Genomic DNA, 20,597 nt, shown 5'->3' on the forward strand with positions numbered 1-20,597 from the left:
TGAAATTTAAATCTGTGAGCAGCGATCTGTTCATAGATTTACTAAGTTAACTTTTCATTCAGTTCCAGGACACACAATGCTCACAGAATCATAACCATGTTAGCTTCAAACACGCTTCTACTATGTGTAGATAAAATATATATGCCTATTCTACCAATACAGAGAACGAATCCACCTAAGACACGCGCGAATCGGTTCTTATAAGCGCATCACTGAAATAATTAAAACTGGAGTGACCAATCTGAAAACCCACTCGTGTTCCGAATTATGTCTATCTCGTTTAGGATTTCTGTGATGTTTAGCAGTTGAAACTAGGGATTGTGTGAACGTGAGGTTCACGTTCGCGTTCTGTGTGTGAACCTCGGAAAGTTTGAGGTTCGCGTTCACAACAGAACCTTGGTAGGTTCTGCACTGTGAACCTTTTTCATATATTGCAATTTTCACTTCATTATAACATCTTTGGTTCAAATTTATTAACTTTCAACTGCGGGCCACTCTATGCATGGAGCTGGCAGCATAAACATTCAACACTAAACGAGCATGCCCCTGACAATCTCAAAAATTTACTTGTATTGTTACAAAAGTTTGCTCGAAATATCCAGCATTCCGTTTGTGCATATTTAGTGTCTCTGTGCTGTGAGCTTGACCCGCAATCACATGACATCAAGAGCGAAATATACTGTATTTTGTCAGCAAATGATCCTTATTCAACCAATCAATGAGATTGATATCGTCTTCTGATGTAAAAATCTAGCAGGCGTACGGGGTCAATCTTGACTGCATATGTATACTGTATCATGAAAACCAAATCCGTGCGACTGGGGTGTTGGCTATACTTCTGTGTAACTTGTTAATCGGTAGCAAGTATAAAACCCATTTTACACTCTGCTCAATATCCATGTGGTAATACTCAGACGCCGAACACATTGTCCGATCAGGTCGAAATTGTTGGCAAAGCGACGCAAGATACTGATTTTATGGGATTATTATATCATTTGATTGCCCCAGTTCATACATTTGGCGAGGTTTCAAACGTCAATATGTACTTAAGTACTGAGCTATTATGTAGCCCCGAGTCGTCGCTCGGTATCGTGTACAGTAGATTAATATCGGCAATCACCTAATTTAAATATGGGGTTGAAATTACCAATATGACGTCACGTGACGTCATGAGGTTCACGTTCGTGTTCACACAGAACCTTTCAAAAAGGTTCACGTTCACACGAACCTGAACCTTTCAGAGGTTCACACCATCCCTAGTTGAAACCTTTTAAACTGTGTGGGCCTTGAGATCGGGCTGTCGCGCCAGAAATTGGAAATAAAAAACAATATAGGAAGTATTTATCTTAGAACAGTGGTTTTCAAACTTTTTAAGACACGCCCCTCCCTTATGATGGTGAACGATTTCGCGCCCCCTTATCGTCATTTCACAAAGCGCAAGCTTCAACTGCTCTGTAAATTCCCTTTTCTCGCCTTGATATTCTTTCGTATCACTGTAATGCTACTTTTTTTTAAATGTCTATCCAATACGTACTCCATCATGGACTGATTTTCATTTATTACGCAATTCTTGGTCGTGGTGCAAAAGACCAACAGGTGATAAGCGCCAAATCTTTCTTTTTAATAAACAACAACAACAACAACAACAACAAAGCGCAAGCAGGTTGCTAGCAAACCTAGTGGATAGTTTGATGGCATGGAAATGGAAGGTTACGACAATGGACGAGAGATTTTTAAATGTGAAATTCAGACTAAATGCAGAGCAACAATTATGAAATTGTTGGTAAATTGCCCGGAGCGCGAAAATTATTTTCAGTTGAGCTCAGCTTTGCGCCCCACTTCTGATGCTTTCACGCCCCCCAGTTTGAGAACCACTGTATTAGAATTATCATGGTGAAATATACTAAGAAATAGTTTAATCAAGTCCCTGCATTAGTTCGATTTTTAGTACGCATTTTATCAATATTTTAAAAAGTTTCTTTAGATTCTCGCGGGCCGCACAGAACGGCGCTGCGGGCCGCATGCGGCCCGCGGGCCTTAGTTTGTCCACCCTGCCATGTACGAACCTTGTGTATATTATGTTTTCAACGCATATCAAATGTATGCATGTACAAATGATTCCTGGTGTTACATATGCCTATTTCGGCGTGTTTGCGGGATGCGGGCAAGCATAAAGATTTTATCCATGGCATGAATGATGCATTTTTATCGTTTGATTATTATATGTTACTTCCGCGATTGTGTCGCAAGATGTATAAAGCTATCAAAAGGCTTCGATATCACCTGCCACGAAGGTGATACGCGAATACTGTGCAAAAATGTCTTTTCTGAATTGTTGCTACTCCACGAGCGCCTCTCGTAAGGTTTTCATACCTCTTTGGTAAATCTTTTATGCAATACTCTAACAACCGTAATTAGAGTCCATTAGTTAGTCGAGGTAAAATCGTGGAAGTAACGCATCTTTATTTTTATGTTATGTTTGGAGGGGTGTCAGTTAGTATCATACCATTTGGTTTATTTTTCAAGCTGACAATCTCGGTTTGTTGGCCTACAGGCCTGACCAGGGAATTTTATGGCATAACTAGATGACCTTCTGTCTGCTACTAGTATTTTTTCGATGCCATTGCCATTTTGGTACAAGACGTTAGTGAGCAGTAGTTCTCAACCAGGGTGCCGATTGTTCACCTATGGAATTCCGCGAGAAAATCAGGTAAAAAAAATGAGGCGACAGTCGACATTTACAGAAATTGACGACATCCAAATTCTGAGTAGCATTTGGGATGGTAAAATAATTTAATTATAGTATGATCGGCGGCTCTACTATTTTGATCCGCACATTAGAACACGTTTTGAACTATCCTTGGCAATTATGTTACAGGCGCGAGCTTTATAGGTTTACATCGTCTAAGAATCTCAGTCACCGTACAAATTACCGTGTGCGATTTGTCAAAGCTAAACCTGTATTGTATTGTATTGTATTAATGGGCACAACACAGTGGAGCTTATCGCCTTTTTAGGCCTTGTGCTCCACGACACGAATTTCATAATGTTCAGAGGTCTTTGCTTTCCTGTAATCTTGGGAACGTCCTTCAATCTCTCTCGCTGTCATTCTTCATTCTCTCTCGCTCCCATGCGTCCCCATCGTGGTCATTGCTGCCGACTTGTAGCACGGCTCACTTTCATTCTAGGCTTTTCAATGCACTACCGTAGTAGTGAGGTCGGCGATGAGGAGCCCAGAGAAAGCTAAACCTGTAAGAGGCATCCGTCTATAGTTGATCAGATAACTCACGATATAACAAACCAACCTCGACTCTGAAGCTTGCCGTTGGGCACCCTTACACGTTCCGGCATACGAAACCTTTTAGATCAGCATCCCTGACGATATCAAATCCAACTTTACCGCCGAACGTGGACTCTCTCCAATACTCCGGCGATCCCAATGCATTGGAATATAATCTGAAAACGAACATCGCAAGCTGCTCGAGTTGAAACGTTGCAAGATTCACAAATTCGCGCATTTTAAGCGCGTGGTTCCCAAGTACTGCATTAATAGTTTGGCCGAACTTCTGTCTGTACACAGTTTTCTCGGCGAATATTCCCACGTAAAACTCCACGGCGTCGACGTCAATAGAAAAATCGCGCAGCATCTTTGCCAGTCTTCTTTCTCCTGAGAGATAGAGAGAGGAAAGGAGCGCTAGAGAGAGAGTAAAGAGTAAAAACACAGCAGACCAATCCTCTAGACCAGTGCTTTTCAGCCTATGTGACGGTTCGGACTTGTGCGAATGAAAATTTCAGTGCGACTGACTAGCGGAATTCGAATGGAAATCCGGATGATTGCGAATGAAAACCGTCCATATTTCTCACTTTTTCTGACGTTGAATAATTCAAATAAACTTAATAGGATATTAAGAACAGTGAGTCCGGAACTTTTGTCGTTTGGACGCATTTTAACAACTTCTTGGTAGCTGTGCTTTTCCACTTCACAAGTGAGGAACGCTCCCGATCAGACTTGGACAACTTGAAAATTTTCAACTTTTCCGAATCAGATTAGAATTAGAATTAGAGTTTCACAGTTTTTTTTCAATTAGATTATAATTAGAATTAGAGATACAGTGTTTCTTCGAATTAGATTATAACTAGAACTACTGAATTTGCAAAAACTAGGAAATTGAATGAAATTGTGAATGGGAAATGAATACAGCAAAAACCAGTTAATATCAAATCACAGTGCGTTAGTAGTTAGTATGATCGGTCGTGATGCGCCATTGTGGCTTATGGGCGGGGTGGCACGGTGCCGAAAAACCGGGGGTGGCACGGTGACCCTTATCTCTTATGGCGGGGGTGGCACGGTGCCATTGTGTCTTATGGCGGGGGTGGCACGGTTACCTTTTCGGGTATAGGCTGCGGCGGCACGGTGCCGCGAAAACTCGTGGTGGCATGGTTACCTTTTCAGGTATAGGCGCGGTGACATGGTGACCCTTCGGGTATAGATGATTTGACTAACGTTGTTGGTATAGGCGCGGCGGCACGGTGATGTATGGTAAATAATCATGTGATTGGTCCTTAGTTAATATGCATATGCAAAATTATTAAATATGACCGATTCCAGGTAATCCTAAAGTTTACGGTGAATGCGACTTCGATATATCGTTATTCTTATGGACGCGGCGATGATTCGTACTTTCAGGTATAGGCTGCGTTGACATGTCATACTTTCAGCAAAAAGGTGTGAAATAGTTTGCTAAATCTAGGAGTCAGTCGCTTGGTAAGTAGTTTGCCACAGAGCCGGCGTAGACGGCGATTTCGAATATCAACAATAGCCGCGTTCACAAACTAACACTTCAAAAAGGTGTGAAATAGGTTACAAATCCCGCGATCGCTCACAAGATAATACCTAAGACATAACCATCGCTCGCGACTCGCTGTTACATACATGTCGATCGTTGCCAATGTAATATTTTGGTAATCAGTATGTCACAGAACTGGATTTCGCTGGTAAGATTTAATACGTAACGAATAACAGGACCGTCGCAGACGGTGATTCGAATACCGACAAATTCTCACTTATTTCTGATCCAACCCTAATCCTTTGCGAAGTTGGCGTATATTCAAAAAGGTGTGAAATAATTGTAAATGCTACGTCGCTGACACGATAATGCGTCATGCATAACGATCTAGTTATAGTACGGTGTCGGAAACCTTTCGCGAGATGTTCTATAGGTAAATTGAGATAATCCGAAACGAAATATTTTGACTTTGGCGTAGTGTGAATTGAAATAGGATTGACAAACATGACTATCAACTTTCCCACAGTCCCATTTCTATATTATACGCACATTGATTTGAAACAAGTAATGAAACATTGAAACTCTATTCGCGATCCGACTTTTCGTTTGTCAAAGCGACATTTTAACATCTTACCATACTCAAAAGAATTATTTACAACATTAACAAGTGTTCAAAATCTAGTTTTCACTTACTTGATTATATCACTGCAACTCACAAATTTGAATTAATTCACCCTGGTTGTATTTGTATGATCGGTATTTTTTATTCAATTGTAAAGGTCTTTACTATTCTGAAGACAAAGTAAGCTATTTACTAATCGACACATATACGACTTGACATAAACATATTCTGAGTATACGAGATTTGAATGTCTGAACAATAACTGAGAAATAATTTATCGCAATAAAATCCGTATATTACAGCGTAAAAGATATTGGAATGTCAGCAACTCTGTACGGTCATAGTTACTATCACTAATTTACCCGACCAACTCGTCATGATCATTCCTGAAATCTACACAAACATGACCACTGACTAGAGTTAACCACATAATAGCATCGAGTTTTAAATCCAGTTGTAGCTTACGTATTATTTGAATGCGGGTTATGTTTTGTTATAATTGGGTGTACGGATAAAGTATTAGGTCTCGACATTTTAACATTTTGCCATACTCAGTCAATCAGGAAAACATTGTCAAGTAAATTCGTTTGTAACTTACCCGACCAACTCAAGCAGTCAGCCAAGCATACACGAGTTCATACAATCACTAAAACCTAAAATCCATAACACGCTCGGTTGTATTCATATCCCAACGCATCTTTTTTATTCAACTTGAAAAGTCGTTACTATTCTGTAAGATAGAGGAATTACTACGCGGTATATTCTGCAAAACAAACTAATTATTACTCGGTATATTTTGTAAGACAAAAGTAATTACTCTTCGGTACAGGGGACTTGAGCTTAACATAATATGTTTGAGTATACGAGATTTGAAAGGTCGAGCAATGTAGTTAAGAATTCATTTCTTATACGATCAAACGCCGGTGCTACATTGAAAGTTATCATGTTGTAAACATCCTTATTGACACATTGATTTGACATATGTAATAGTTGATCATGACTTGATTATTAAATTATTCGCGTTAATCAGACTCGGCGTTGTGGTAAAGGTTATGACAACAACAAACTTTTCACTACCGTGGTTATTAACATATTGATTTGTAAAACTATACTTGTCTGAAATGTTCTTGACTTGAAAGATATTCCGTGTTGGTACAAATCACTCTGCGTATTACGGATATCAGAAAATATTTTTACAAATGTAGTTGTTTCCAGTAACCAAGACTAAAGATTACACAACAATTTCGTTATTAAAACATTGAACAACCGATGCAAAATGCTTTATTGGTCGAATTCGTGACGGGTAATTGAAACGACTACGTGTAGAGTCAGTATATCAAAATGTCATGTCGTTATTATTGAATCCAACAATTGATACAATTTATTGTCGGAATTTGTGACAGGGAATTGAAACATACGCACCTTACAGAGTGTGAAAATATCACTTTGGATATCGAGTGCATGTCGTTCGAAGCGCGCGATCAATACTCAATTACGCCCACACTTTCTATCGTACGTGCTAAATGTAAAAACATTGTGAAGTCTACAGATTTACACTTCAAGACTTTGATCAGCACATAAGCAATTTGGAATATCTTTACTGGGTGCACCTTATTCTACTAGACTTGGATATCCGGATTCGGTTACATACTTAGCAGGGTTTCCGATTTCAAACTGAATGTCGAGACATACATTGACCAATAAAGACACAATATAGTAAACATGCGGGGGGGAAAACTCGACCTGGAATTGTTATCGCGATGGGTGACATAAATCCAACCGTTTTCCGAACACCGTTATCCACATACCAAACCATCGTCGAGGAGGTGTTTTATTCAGACATTTTGACTCTGGAAAATCCAAAGCACGAACCCGGACATCACAGAACTATCGAAGCCTATCGTCCAATTTTCCAAAACATGCATTTCGGTGTACAAGAGCATATTGTATGTGGTTAACGATGATATTGATGTGATACGACTGATGGGGGTATACTCTGAAACCGGTAGTCCGTGTATATTTCCGTCACTGTTCGTTGTAATCTATTTCAAACTATCGTCAATACAACAAATGCCAAATTGTCAGGTGTGTTTGTCAGATTTCAAAATGAAAATGATTTTGTTACTCTAGGAAAAGCTAGATGACCAAGAGAAAATGTATTGTTACACTGGGTAAACGCCAGATCTCCAAAGGAAAATGATATTTTTACTCAGGTAAACGACGACCCACCAAGTGAAAATGGTTTGTTGCTCAGTGAAACGGTTTGTTGCTCAGGGAAAAAATATATTTCCAAGTGAAAAAGGTTTGTTACCCAGAGTAAAAATATATTTCCAAGTGAAAAAGGTTTGTTACCAAGAGAAAAAATATATTTCCAAGTGAAAAAGGTTTGTTACCCAGAGAAAAAATATATTTCCAAGAGAAAAAGGTTTGTTGGTCTAGGTAAAAGTATATTTCCAAGTGATAATGGTTTGTTGATCTAGGAAAAAATATATTTCCAAGTGAAAATCGTTTGTTACTCAGGTAAACGTCAGTTGTCTAAACGAAAATGATATTTTTACTTGGGTAGGTATCGTGTGTTCGGTGTTAACAGCGGCATTGGTCTTGTAAACGTAGTTGTCGAGTTGCACAATATACTTGACGTGAGTATACTATTACGAAGAGAGAGAATGAAAATGTTATTATGACTGCAAGAAGGTTGTTGCATGTTGATTTGATTTGTCATGAAAGTAACTCTATCATTCACATATGACGAAACAAAATCATTACCGTGAATACATGTAACTGACTCGCTCGGTCTCGATAATGCAAAATAGATGGTTCGTTTTAAAACCGATACCGCGTGCAAGTCGATGCGATTTCTACCTCGTGCATTCAGTCATGTCGTGTCCATTTTATTACGAGACCCACAGGTATGACATGCACACACTAACACCGTAAACAGAAGTTGATGATTTTGATTATTAAAAATATTTCTTGACTACGTCGAATGTCTATGTTGTAGAAAGTAAATACTTTTATGGTGTTGTGTGTTTAATGAAAGCGATTGGTTACAAGTATGTTTTGACGACAGGAAAGAAGATTTATTTTTCTGTATGCGGCAGTTTGTGACAAATGAAAATAGATTCGTGGTTTTAATTGGATTGTGACTGCGCTGTTTTAATGTACGCTTCAACATGGAGACTTGACGCTGAACAGCAATTGGATCCACAAAACATATCCATTGTAAAATTTGCCCCTGGTGTGCAAAGGGTTAGGAACATTTTAATACAGCTCCTTTCACTGGTTGTTTTGTTGTGAGGTCAATCATGTGATGACTCAGCACTTTTCGTTAGCAAAGTAGATTGATTTGTGTGAAAGATGTAAGGACCGTGACTACAAAACATATGTACTCTGTTGTTGGAGTAACTAGATTACTAAGATATAATTAATAGCTCTCTCAAGCAGTGACCCATGGTTTTTTGTTTTTTAAAGATGTCGCGGTGTCGATATAATATTTCGTAAAAGTGAAACTCGGGTAGATACGTGAAAGTGTAGGGTTTACGATAAACATATATTGTGAATACCGTGTGTAAGACCTACACAGCCGCGACATCTATTGTACGTATACAAACTTTGTGTAAACAACTCTGATGTTTCTGTAAGTATTAATTCTACGTTGAACTATGTGAAGATTAAGCTAGGTTGGATCATTCCTGTCAAAAACACTTGCGACGTCAAAACAGTTCGTAGAGTCAAACCAATCATTCTTTATTTTGAAAGCGTAAGCAATCATCTTCAGTTTCGTAGTACGAAAAATATCGAGTAAAGTCGAGTACTTTGTGCGATGTAAATATCTTTCGTACTTTTGTATGAGTCGCGGGGATTATCAGTCGTATCATACAAGTGACTATAGTTGACACAAACAAAATGCGTGTGTATTGTTTTCAAAAGTTAAGAAAGTGAAAATAGTTTTCTGTTACACTAAAACGTTTTCTGCTACACTAACATATTTCGTATTCGACAAAACGATGCACGCCGTTGAAACGATGTTGGTCAATATCCATAATGCGACGAGTGAGTAAAATACACCTTAAGTTCGTTGTGATCTGATTTATTCTCGTGTCACGCAAAAAGCAACAATGTACAGTGTGTGTAATTTTGTTGAAATGATTATGAAATAAATAATAATGATTCGTGTCGGTTGTTACCGTCGATGCATTAGCTTTAACCAAGTAAGTGATATTTACAAATATGTGTGTCATTTTGACAACTCGAAGATGTTCTTTTAGGTCTTGTGTCCAGAAAAACGACACTATAGTTGTGCACGCACAGAAAATGACTACGAGTTCAATCTCAACTAGGATTCGTGTTAGTGGTTGCGTGTTATTACGATTTCTTTGATGGTGTGTGTTCTACAAATAGTTCCAGTTTACCAAACTAGGATGCATTTAGCAAACATCCCGCAATATGCTTTTGTTATGGTAATGAATTTCAGTGGATTGGTTTTACGATTACAATTCTTTTGGAATATTCAAAAGGTAATGCATGATCACTACTATGAAGAGCAATACAAACACATCTTATAGATTTCAGTGTAGGACATATTTCGATTTTAATACTGTTATGAGTTTTGTATAGTACCCAAGTCTAGTAGAATAAGGTGCACCCAGTAAAGATATTCCAAATTGCTTATGTGCTGATCAAAGTCTTGAAGTGTAAATCTGTAGACTTCACAATGTTTTTACATTTAGCACGTACGATAGAAAGTGTGGGCGTAATTGAGTATTGATCGCGCGCTTCGAACGACATGCACTCGATATCCAAAGTGATATTTTCACACTCTGTAAGGTGCGTATGTTTCAATTCCCTGTCACAAATTCCGACAATAAATTGTATCAATTGTTGGATTCAATAATAACGACATGACATTTTGATATACTGACTCTACACGTAGTCGTTTCAATTACCCGTCACGAATTCGACCAATAAAGCATTTTGCATCGGTTGTTCAATGTTTTAATAACGAAATTGTTGTGTAATCTTTAGTCTTGGTTACTGGAAACAACTACATTTGTAAAAATATTTTCTGATATCCGTAATACGCAGAGTGATTTGTACCAACACGGAATATCTTTCAAGTCAAGAACATTTCAGACAAGTATAGTTTTACAAATCAATATGTTAATAACCACGGTAGTGAAAAGTTTGTTGTTGTCATAACCTTTACCACAACGCCGAGTCTGATTAACGCGAATAATTTAATAATCAAGTCATGATCAACTATTACATATGTCAAATCAATGTGTCAATAAGGATGTTTACAACATGATAACTTTCAATGTAGCACCGGCGTTTGATCGTATAAGAAATGAATTCTTAACTACATTGCTCGACCTTTCAAATCTCGTATACTCAAACATATTATGTTAAGCTCAAGTCCCCTGTACCGAAGAGTAATTACTTTTGTCTTACAAAATATACCGAGTAATAATTAGTTTGTTTTGCAGAATATACCGCGTAGTAATTCCTCTATCTTACAGAATAGTAACGACTTTTCAAGTTGAATAAAAAAGATGCGTTGGGATATGAATACAACCGAGCTTGTTATGGATTTTAGGTTTTAGTGATTGTATGAACTCGTGTATGCTTGGCTGACTGCTTGAGTTGGTCGGGTAAGTTACAAACGAATTTACTTGACAATGTTTTCCTGATTGACTGAGTATGGCAAAATGTTAAAATGTCGAGACCTAATACTTTATCCGTACACCCAATTATAACAAAACATAACCCGCATTCAAATAATACGTAAGCTACAACTGGATTTAAAACTCGATGCTATTATGTGGTTAACTCTAGTCAGTGGTCATGTTTGTGTAGATTTCAGGAATGATCATGACGAGTTGGTCGGGTAAATTAGTGATAGTAACTATGACCGTACAGAGTTGCTGACATTCCAATATCTTTTACGCTGTAATATACGGATTTTATTGCGATAAATTATTTCTCAGTTATTGTTCAGACATTCAAATCTCGTATACTCAGAATATGTTTATGTCAAGTCGTATATGTGTCGATTAGTAAATAGCTTACTTTGTCTTCAGAATAGTAAAGACCTTTACAATTGAATAAAAAATACCGATCATACAAATACAACCAGGGTGAATTAATTCAAATTTGTGAGTTGCAGTGATATAATCAAGTAAGTGAAAACTAGATTTTGAACACTTGTTAATGTTGTAAATAATTCTTTTGAGTATGGTAAGATGTTAAAATGTCGCTTTGACAAACGAAAAGTCGGATCGCGAATAGAGTTTCAATGTTTCATTACTTGTTTCAAATCAATGTGCGTATAATATAGAAATGGGACTGTGGGAAAGTTGATAGTCATGTTTGTCAATCCTATTTCAATTCACACTACGCCAAAGTCAAAATATTTCGTTTCGGATTATCTCAATTTACCTATAGAACATCTCGCGAAAGGTTTCCGACACCGTACTATAACTAGATCGTTATGCATGACGCATTATCGTGTCAGCGACGTAGCATTTACAATTATTTCACACCTTTTTGAATATACGCCAACTTCGCAAAGGATTAGGGTTGGATCAGAAATAAGTGAGAATTTGTCGGTATTCGAATCACCGTCTGCGACGGTCCTGTTATTCGTTACGTATTAAATCTTACCAGCGAAATCCAGTTCTGTGACATACTGATTACCAAAATATTACATTGGCAACGATCGACATGTATGTAACAGCGAGTCGCGAGCGATGGTTATGTCTTAGGTATTATCTTGTGAGCGATCGCGGGATTTGTAACCTATTTCACACCTTTTTGAAGTGTTAGTTTGTGAACGCGGCTATTGTTGATATTCGAAATCGCCGTCTACGCCGGCTCTGTGGCAAACTACTTACCAAGCGACTGACTCCTAGATTTAGCAAACTATTTCACACCTTTTTGCTGAAAGTATGACATGTCAACGCAGCCTATACCTGAAAGTACGAATCATCGCCGCGTCCATAAGAATAACGATATATCGAAGTCGCATTCACCGTAAACTTTAGGATTACCAGGAATCGGTCATATTTAATAATTTTGCATATGCATATTAACTAAGGACCAATCACATGATTATTTACCATACATCACCGTGCCGCCGCGCCTATACCAACAACGTTAGTCAAATCATCTATACCCGAAGGGTCACCATGTCACCGCGCCTATACCTGAAAAGGTAACCATGCCACCACGAGTTTTCGCGGCACCGTGCCGCCGCAGCCTATACCCGAAAAGGTAACCGTGCCACCCCCGCCATAAGACACAATGGCACCGTGCCACCCCCGCCATAAGAGATAAGGGTCACCGTGCCACCCCCGGTTTTTCGGCACCGTGCCACCCCGCCCATAAGCCACAATGGCGCATCACGACCGATCATACTAACTACTTGCGTTTCCATAACCACGAGAATGGTTTACTTCTGTGCACCAAGCTTGATTCGTTTTTGTACTATATACCAGGGGTCGCCACAATCGCGGCCAGCGATCTGATTTGTGATTTTGTAAGCACGCGTAATAAAGCATTTTGAAATGCTAAAATTGATTTCAATCACAAATTATTATTGTTGTTGTTCAAAATAAGCTATTCGCTTGTGCCCAACAACTCTATTCCAAAGTAGCTGAAATGGTTTCGGCGATGGCAACAGCAGTCCATCGATAAGCATATTGCCTTATATTGCCTTGAAGGACAATAGCCCAGACACTGCCCAGACCGAGAAATTATAAGGACGTCCCCACAAGATCAATCTTTATGATTAGATAGTCTATCAGCTAGTAACATGTCTGACTAGCCCCAATATCGATTCATTATCATTAGTCGCTGGAAAGCGTTGTAGGGTATCGTATGTAGCTCAGTTAAAAATAAAATGACGCTTACGACCATGATATTTCATGTTGTATTTGTACTACTCTAATAAAATATTAGTTTTTTTGTGGTAACCATGAGCTTCGCCCATGTTAGTCAGCACGTTGTTGTACTAACATAAAGTTTTAAAAACAAGAATCTTGCTCGCAGACTAGCAGCTACTACTCTAGCAGGGTAAAATTCGTCACAATCGACTATGACTGTAAGGTGTAAGTATAAGGCGAAGGTTGATTGGCAGTTGGCACTGGATTTTCCTGCGCGAGAGGGACATTCCTTGTTAACTGCAAACCAAAATACATGCGATGTATTAATAGAAAAACGAAGATAGGCGTTTGAAGAGTTTGAAATGTACCAAGTTTAGCATTGTTTCGAATTTATGGCAGCAAATGAATATTTTTATTTTTTAATAAATAACCGTCACTTGCTCATTATACCTAATATCAACACATCAGCATATATTAACAATTTATTTAACTGTTTTCAATTTAGAAATAAAATTAATACACTGAAGAATATACCTAAAAATTTTGACTCAGCCCGCCAGCGCATTTTGTGCTTCTCATTTGGCCAGCGGAGAAAATTAATTGCGACCCCTGATCTGTATGCTCCTCTTCGCCATCTCTTCCGTGTTAGCGGTGTCTTTTACAAAAAGCCTGGAAGTTGGCCATGCCACAGAGTCAGCCAATACATAATCAAAAATAAGTAATATCGGGCTGGTGTGAATGACGACAATCACCACGAACACCAGAAACAACAGCAACCTCGTTCGGCGGTTCAAATGAGGCCGACTAAAATTCTCCGAAAAGAGGCTTAACGTAATCTGTGCAACGGAAGCAGTTTGATTACTGACGCTTAATCGGCAGTCATGGATTGATCAGCATCCGTACAACTCACCCTTAGAAAGCTTTACAAGGCTATCTCCGCACTTTCCTTGTCCAGCGACATATGCACTTGCACATCATGCACAGACCATGTGTATGGTTGTATGAGTAGGCTAATCACCATGCCGCTCCTGGTTTCACGGTATCAAGCCAGAAGCCGCCCCGCCCATAAGAACCCCTGTTAGTACGCAACCGATCACATATACTACTAACTGGTGCATGGAAACCGGTGCAAAATTGCACACACGCTATATTTTCTTATTGAACCCATATGACAGTTGCATTTGTGTGTACGCTTTATTATGTGTTATATGTAAGCAGGTTTACAAATTTGCGGTGATTGTAATAAATTCGACCATACAGCCGGCTGTCCGCTACAATTCACAATTACTACAATGAGTCGCAATCAGATTCAGCCGGTGATAAACTGTTGCATGGCCATCCGCCCCAGGATGCCGGATTCGGATATTCTCCCGGATGCACGACAAGTGGGCTGCCTTGCAAGTCACATTCGCCATGCACATGCCATCTTAACATAAGAAATGACTGTGTTAGTACATACGGTTCATCTCTATTATACCGTACACGATGCACATTACTCACGTGCCGCATATTACTTTAATTGATGAAGTGACGTAGGTAAAGGCACCTAACCTTGGCGCAGCTGTCGTCAGCTCTAGGAATTTCCCACCAAAGTTATCACGTTCGTATAGAACAATCTGCGAAAGATAATTGCGTGTTTAAAGGCTCAATGCGACGTGCCATCATCGGCTTAATTGGGATAAAAGTTCCAGCGAATTCTGCGTGGCCAATATTTTGGGGTAACGTTTTGACTGACGCGTTGTCAAAGCCCAAATTCACACATTTCGTCGGGTGATATTAATCAGCGATACAACGAGCTGGAACGTCGGTGTTGTATTATCTTCAAATTAATCAAATCTGAGACCATGCAGACTTACGGATTCATTCATATTGTACATACCTTGTGAGACATATCCGAGTATATATTATTAGGTTTTGGTAATCTAGAAAGATCTGCTGAGGTACAGGACAATAGCATTTAAATCAGTGATTCTCAAACTGGGGGCGTGAAAGCATCTAAAAGATACGCAAAGCTACGGACAATTGAATTTTTTTCGCGCTTCGCGCGATTTACCTTCAATTATTGGTTGTTGCTATGCGTATACTATTCATTTCATATTTTAGGATTCTTTCATCAACAATCATAACATTCCATGCCATCAAACTAACCGCTGAGATTGCTACCATTCTGTTTCAAAAAAATCATTCCAAAATATATTTATGAACGTTCAATGTTCTTGCTCAAAAGTATCATTGGTCCCCACCCAGTGGGACCAAAGGCACACGGCCTAAAAGAATGTTTGGTCGCCCCCTTAAAATAGAATCAAAAATAACTCAAATATTGGCATAAAAATACGTAGCCTACATGCATATTGCCCGTAAATCTGCAATATTGCACTTCTAATAGAGTAATTACTAAAGAATATTAGTGCGCAAATTGAACGGTGTAACAACAGAATTGTAAAATATCAAAACCAATCAAATACGATTGTAATATACAGAGGCACTGATGCGGGTGTGGTCGGACTGGTTGAGATCCAAGGTCGTATAACGATCATCCTTAGCATATACCCACCAGCACTGCGCTACATATTTTCTATGTCATCATTGTTTGTTTTGTATTTTGAATGGATAAAAAGTATAGACTCTCTCTCTCTCTGTCTCTTTCTCTCTCTGATTGTCACACAAAAAAAACGAAAGGTTTTTGGTGAATATTACTGCAAACCAGTGTGACGTATGTTTTTGTTTTGCATATTTAGTATGAAGGGAATACATGCCGGCAATAGAAGGATCAAATAAATATGAACCCGAAGAGAAACATATGTAATTTAGTTTGTACGTCATATCTACCGAGAAGTGTATTATAAAAGCCTAGAAGTAGGTTGTGCTACAAGTCGGCAGCAACGGAATACAAATGAAGAAAATTGGCTTGGTGTAAGAGATCATTGGAGTCGACACACACCATGAATATAATAAACATACCAGCGAGCCCGGCGAGACGCTGCACGAGTGAATCATTACCACAATATGGCACAATGAAAGATGTTAATCACTACATTTCTGGAACCAATCAATTGACGACCTCGATGGCAGATGGCAGACCGGTGCGCTCTGTCGTTTTTTTGCAAATTGGCAGCACTGATACGAGTCACAAGTAAGTTAAACAAGAAGTTTAAGCCTACACTGCGACGCGCATCGATTTCCTACCACAACATGAACACAAGAAAATGTGCACACGGGTCACCACCACAACAGTGACATGTCGGCTGGTGATCGGGCTAATTTGCCTGCAATCAATAATAATTCATTCCGTCACAAATCATAAGCTTAAGCATAGCAGTGAGCATGAGTTTGAGTATGCATGCATCTTGACCTCCAGGGTACGCCTGAGACTGGCTAAGGGAACCACTGGTGCTCCACGCAAACACCGGTTAGCAACCACTGGTCTAGAACAAAACATAATTTTACTCTTACAGCTGGCAATCTAATCACATGTATGGTAAATACTAAAACTCGCAGAAAATTATTAATCTAATCTATGCGAACGACGACAAATTTGTTATCACGGGAGGGCGTCCTTGAAGCGATCATGTTCAACCGCATGGCACCATTTCAATAACAGAATGTTCTAGTTACACCATCGAATCATCCATCGCAATGCGCACTTCAAGTTACATAGCCTTCTTTATATAGTTTCTGAACATCTCTATACGAAGAAGTTCAGTGCAAATTGTTCTTCTTTTGCAAATAGAAGCCCGTTTCCACTCACGTATGTTTTGAGTTCATGCCTCGCTTTTCATGACACCTAGTTGTAATAATGTAATACAATGGATCTCCACATTTTTGACTTCGTGTTGCACAACAATGTTGTGAAGAAGATACTCGAAACATCGACAGCTGGATTCACCCTTGCTCATAAGGCGTTGCCCCGCATGCCAGACATGCTATGCTATATGTAGTTTCGTTTTCGTTCGGGACCTTTTCCACATCGTCGAAGGCTCACGCCACGCTACTGGCAATATTATCCGAGGATTACAAAGTAGTATAACGCAAACGAAAAAGAAACTAATATGTCCATTAACATTCCTACCCGAGAAGCCAATGAGGATTGACAATGTAATTACCTAAAGGCGAGGGATTTCCAATCGGCTTGGAGAAGATTCTAAATTCCGAGGGCGGATATCGACTTAGGAATGTGTAAGGACAAATTAGTTTCTTTTTCGTTTGTATTATACTATACTTTCATGACACCTAGTTGTAATAATGTAATACAATTGATCTCAACATTTTTGACTTCGTGTTGCACAACACTGGTGTAAAGTAGATACTCGAAACATCGACAGCTGGATTCACCCTTGCTCATGGGCGTTGCCTCGCATGCCAGACATGATATGCTATATGTAGTTTCGTTTTCGTTCGGGACGTTTTCCACATCGTCGAAGGCTCAAGCCACGCTACTCGCACTATATTCCGAGGATTTACAACGTAGTATAACACAAAGGAAAAAGAAACTAATATGTCTATTAACATTCCTACCCGAGAAGCCAATGAGGATTGACAATGTAATTAATTAGTTTCTTTTTCGTTTGTATTATACTACTTTGTAATCCTCGGATAATAGTGCCAGTAGCGTGGCGTGAGCCTTCGACGATGTGGAAAACGTCCCGAATAAAAACGAAACTACATATAGCATATCATGCCTGGCATGCGGGGTTACGCCGTTAAATGAGCGAGGGTGAATTCAGCTGTCGGTGTTACGAGTATCTCCTTTACATCAGTGTTGTGCAACACGAAGTCAAAAATGTTGAGATCCATTGTATTACATTATTACAACTAATTGTCATGAAGAGCGAGGCATGCACTCAAAACATACGTGAATGGAAAACGGGCTTCTATTTGCAAAAGAAGAACAATTTGCACTGAACTTCTTCGTATATAGATGTTCAGAAACTATATAAAGAAGGCTATGTAGCTTGAAGTGCGCATTGCGATGGATGAATCGATGGTGTAACTATAACATTCTGTTATTGAAATGGTGCCATGCGGTTGCGAAAGATCGCTTCAAGGGCGTCCTTCCGTGATGATAAATTTGTCGTCGTTCGCATAGATTAGATTAATACTTTTGTGCGAGTTATAGTATTCACCGTGCATGTGATTACATTGCCAGCCGTAAGAGTCAAATTATGTTTTGTTCTAGACCAGTGGTTATTAACCGGTGTTTACGTGGAATACCAGTGCTTCCCTTAGCCAGTCTCAGGCGTAGCCTGGAGGTCAAGATGCATACTCATTATCACTGCTAAGCTTATGCTTATGATTTGTGACGGCATGAATTATTATTGATTGCAGGTAAATTAGCCCCGATCACTAGCCGAAATGTCACTGTTGTGGTGGTGACCCGTGTGAACATTTTCATTTTTTCATGTTGTGGTAGGAAATCGAAGCGCGTCGCAGCGTAGGTTTAAACTACTTGTTTAACTTACTTGTGACTCGTATCACTGCTGCCAATTTGCAAAAAACGACAGTGCGCACCGGTCTGCCATCTCCCCTCTCCCGTCGAGGTCGTCAATTGATTAGTTCCCGAAATCTAGTGATCGACATCTTTCCTTGTGCCGTATTGTGGTAATGATTCACACGCGAAGCGTCTCGCCGGGCTCGCTGGTATGTTTATAGTATTCATATTAGTTAGTAGTATTCATATTAGTTTATACTTTATAATATTCATATTCAATTGATCCTTCGATTGCCCGCATGTAATACCTTCATACCAAATATGACGAACAAAAACATACCTCCCGCTGGTTTATAGTAATATTCACTAAGAACATTTCGTTTTTTGTGACAATCAAAGAAAGAGAGAGAGAGTGAATCTGTAGTTTTATCCATTCAAAACACAAAACAAACAATGATGACACAGGAAACACGCAGCACACTGTTTGGTATATGATGGGGATAATCGATGCGACCTTGGATATCAACTAGTCTGACGCCACCCCCATCAAATAATTACAGTGCCTCTGTATAGGCCTATTACAATCGTATTTCGATCGTTCTATTATTTTAGAATCCTGGTGATACACCGTTCAATTTGCGCACTAATATTCTTTAGTAATTACTGTATTAGATATTCAGTATTGCAGATTGGCGGGCAATACGTATGTACTTGTACACGCCGAAATGTGTAAGTCTGAGCCTAAATCGAAACGTAATTTGATGCCAAGATTTCAGTTATTGTTGATTTTATTTTTAACGGCGCGACCAAACATTCTTCTAGATGTTGTGACTTTGGACCCACTGGGTGGGGACCGGTTATACTTTTCAGCAACGAACGTTGAACGTTCATAAATATTTTTTGAAATGAAATTTTTTGAAACAGAATGGTAGCAATTCCAGTGGTTAGTTTGAAGGCACGGGAGGTTATGATTGTTGATGTGAGAATTCTAAAATATGCAATTCAGACTACTCAAGTGCTTTTGTCCTGTACCTAACAGAGCTTTCTAGATTACCAAAACCTAATAGCATCAGTAGTATCTCCTCGGATATGTCTTACCAGGTATGTACATTATGAATGAGCCCGTATGTCTGCATGGTCTCAGATTTCATTACTTTGAAGATAATACAACACCGACGTTCTGGCTCCTTGTATCGCTGATTGATATTGCCCCGTGAAGGGTGTGAGTTTGCGCAGTGACAATGTGTCAGTGAAAACGTAACCCAAAAGATTGGTGACGCAGATCATCGCTTCAAATTCTTTCTATTCGCTGAAATTTTCATCCCAATTAAGCCGATCATCGCACGTCGCATCGAGCCTTTAAACACGCAATTATCGTTTGCAGATCGTTTTATACGAAGACATTAACTATGGTGGAAAATCCAAGGAGCTAACGGCAGCTGAGGCAAGGTTGGGTGACTTTAACGCCATCACTTCATCAATTAAAGTAATATCCGGCATGTGAGTAATGTGCATCATGCACGGTATAACAGAGATGAACGATATGTACTAACACAGTTATTCTTTCTGTTAAGATGGCGTGTGTATGACGAATGTGACTTCAAAGGCAATTCCTATGTCTTGGTTCCGGGAGATTATCGGAGTCCGCCATTCTGGGGAGGACAAGCCAGAACTATATCATCGGCTGCAGCTAATTATAACTCATTGTAGTAATTGTGAATTATAGCGGACTATACCGGCTGTATTGTCGAATTTATTACAAATACCGCAAATGTGTTCACCTGCCAATATATCAAACCTAATAAAGCTTACACACAAATACAGCTGTCACGGGTTTTATACGAAATTATAGCAGGTGTGCAATTGTGCATCGGTTT

At 39.2% G+C, this 20,597-nt stretch overlaps 3 protein-coding genes and 1 long non-coding RNA gene across 5 annotated transcripts in view; 1 reads left to right on the forward strand and 3 right to left on the reverse strand.

Moving 5' to 3' along the window:
- Window positions 1-20,597, reverse strand: part of LOC145452351 (prostaglandin G/H synthase 2-like) — a 140,033-nt gene that overhangs the window by 41,926 nt on the left and 77,510 nt on the right. The gene's annotated exons all lie outside the window — the stretch shown is intronic.
- On the reverse strand, window positions 2,964-3,793 carry LOC145452791 (uncharacterized). The gene is made up of 2 exons (XR_013919513.1): window positions 3,306-3,793; window positions 2,964-3,249 (listed from the first exon to the last, which is right to left on the reverse strand). It is a non-coding gene; the product is annotated as an uncharacterized LOC145452791 (long non-coding RNA).
- LOC145452427 (beta/gamma-crystallin-like) lies at window positions 14,468-15,317 on the reverse strand. The gene is made up of 3 exons (XM_080330614.1): window positions 15,172-15,317; window positions 14,793-14,908; window positions 14,468-14,718 (listed from the first exon to the last, which is right to left on the reverse strand). Exons 1-3 carry the CDS (start codon window positions 15,247-15,249, stop codon window positions 14,580-14,582), a joined length of 333 nt encoding a protein of 110 aa, XP_080186740.1. The 5' UTR covers window positions 15,250-15,317; the 3' UTR covers window positions 14,468-14,579.
- On the forward strand, window positions 15,205-20,539 carry LOC145452428 (beta/gamma-crystallin-like). Of its 2 annotated transcripts, XM_080330616.1 has the most exons (4): window positions 15,205-15,232; window positions 19,770-19,821; window positions 20,105-20,220; window positions 20,295-20,539. In XM_080330616.1, exons 2-4 carry the CDS (start codon window positions 19,810-19,812, stop codon window positions 20,428-20,430), a joined length of 264 nt encoding a protein of 87 aa, XP_080186742.1. In that variant the 5' UTR covers window positions 15,205-15,232; window positions 19,770-19,809; the 3' UTR covers window positions 20,431-20,539. The 2 variants fall into 2 exon arrangements, with proteins under 2 accessions (XP_080186742.1, XP_080186741.1); XM_080330615.1 differs by lacking the exon at window positions 15,205-15,232 and having other exon boundaries at window positions 19,666-19,821.

The sequence above is a fragment of the Botryllus schlosseri genome, chromosome 12, assembly GCF_051294905.1.
Source record: "Botryllus schlosseri isolate E-star chromosome 12, Bs_hap1, whole genome shotgun sequence".
Lineage (NCBI taxonomy): Eukaryota > Metazoa > Chordata > Ascidiacea > Stolidobranchia > Styelidae > Botryllus > Botryllus schlosseri.

Coding starts and splice junctions, on each gene's coding strand:
- LOC145452427 (XM_080330614.1), bottom strand. CDS start 15,249: ATGCTATTGTCCTGTACCTCAGCAGATCTTTCTAGATTACCAAAACCT. Junction 14,909..15,171: donor ACTCGGATATGTCTCACAAG/GTATGTACAATA, acceptor TATCTTTCGCAG/ATTGTTCTATACGAACGTGA. Junction 14,719..14,792: donor ATTAAAGTAATATGCGGCAC/GTGAGTAATGTG, acceptor TCTTATGTTAAG/ATGGCATGTGCATGGCGAAT.
- LOC145452428 (XM_080330616.1), top strand. Junction 20,221..20,294: donor ATTAAAGTAATATCCGGCAT/GTGAGTAATGTG, acceptor CTTTCTGTTAAG/ATGGCGTGTGTATGACGAAT.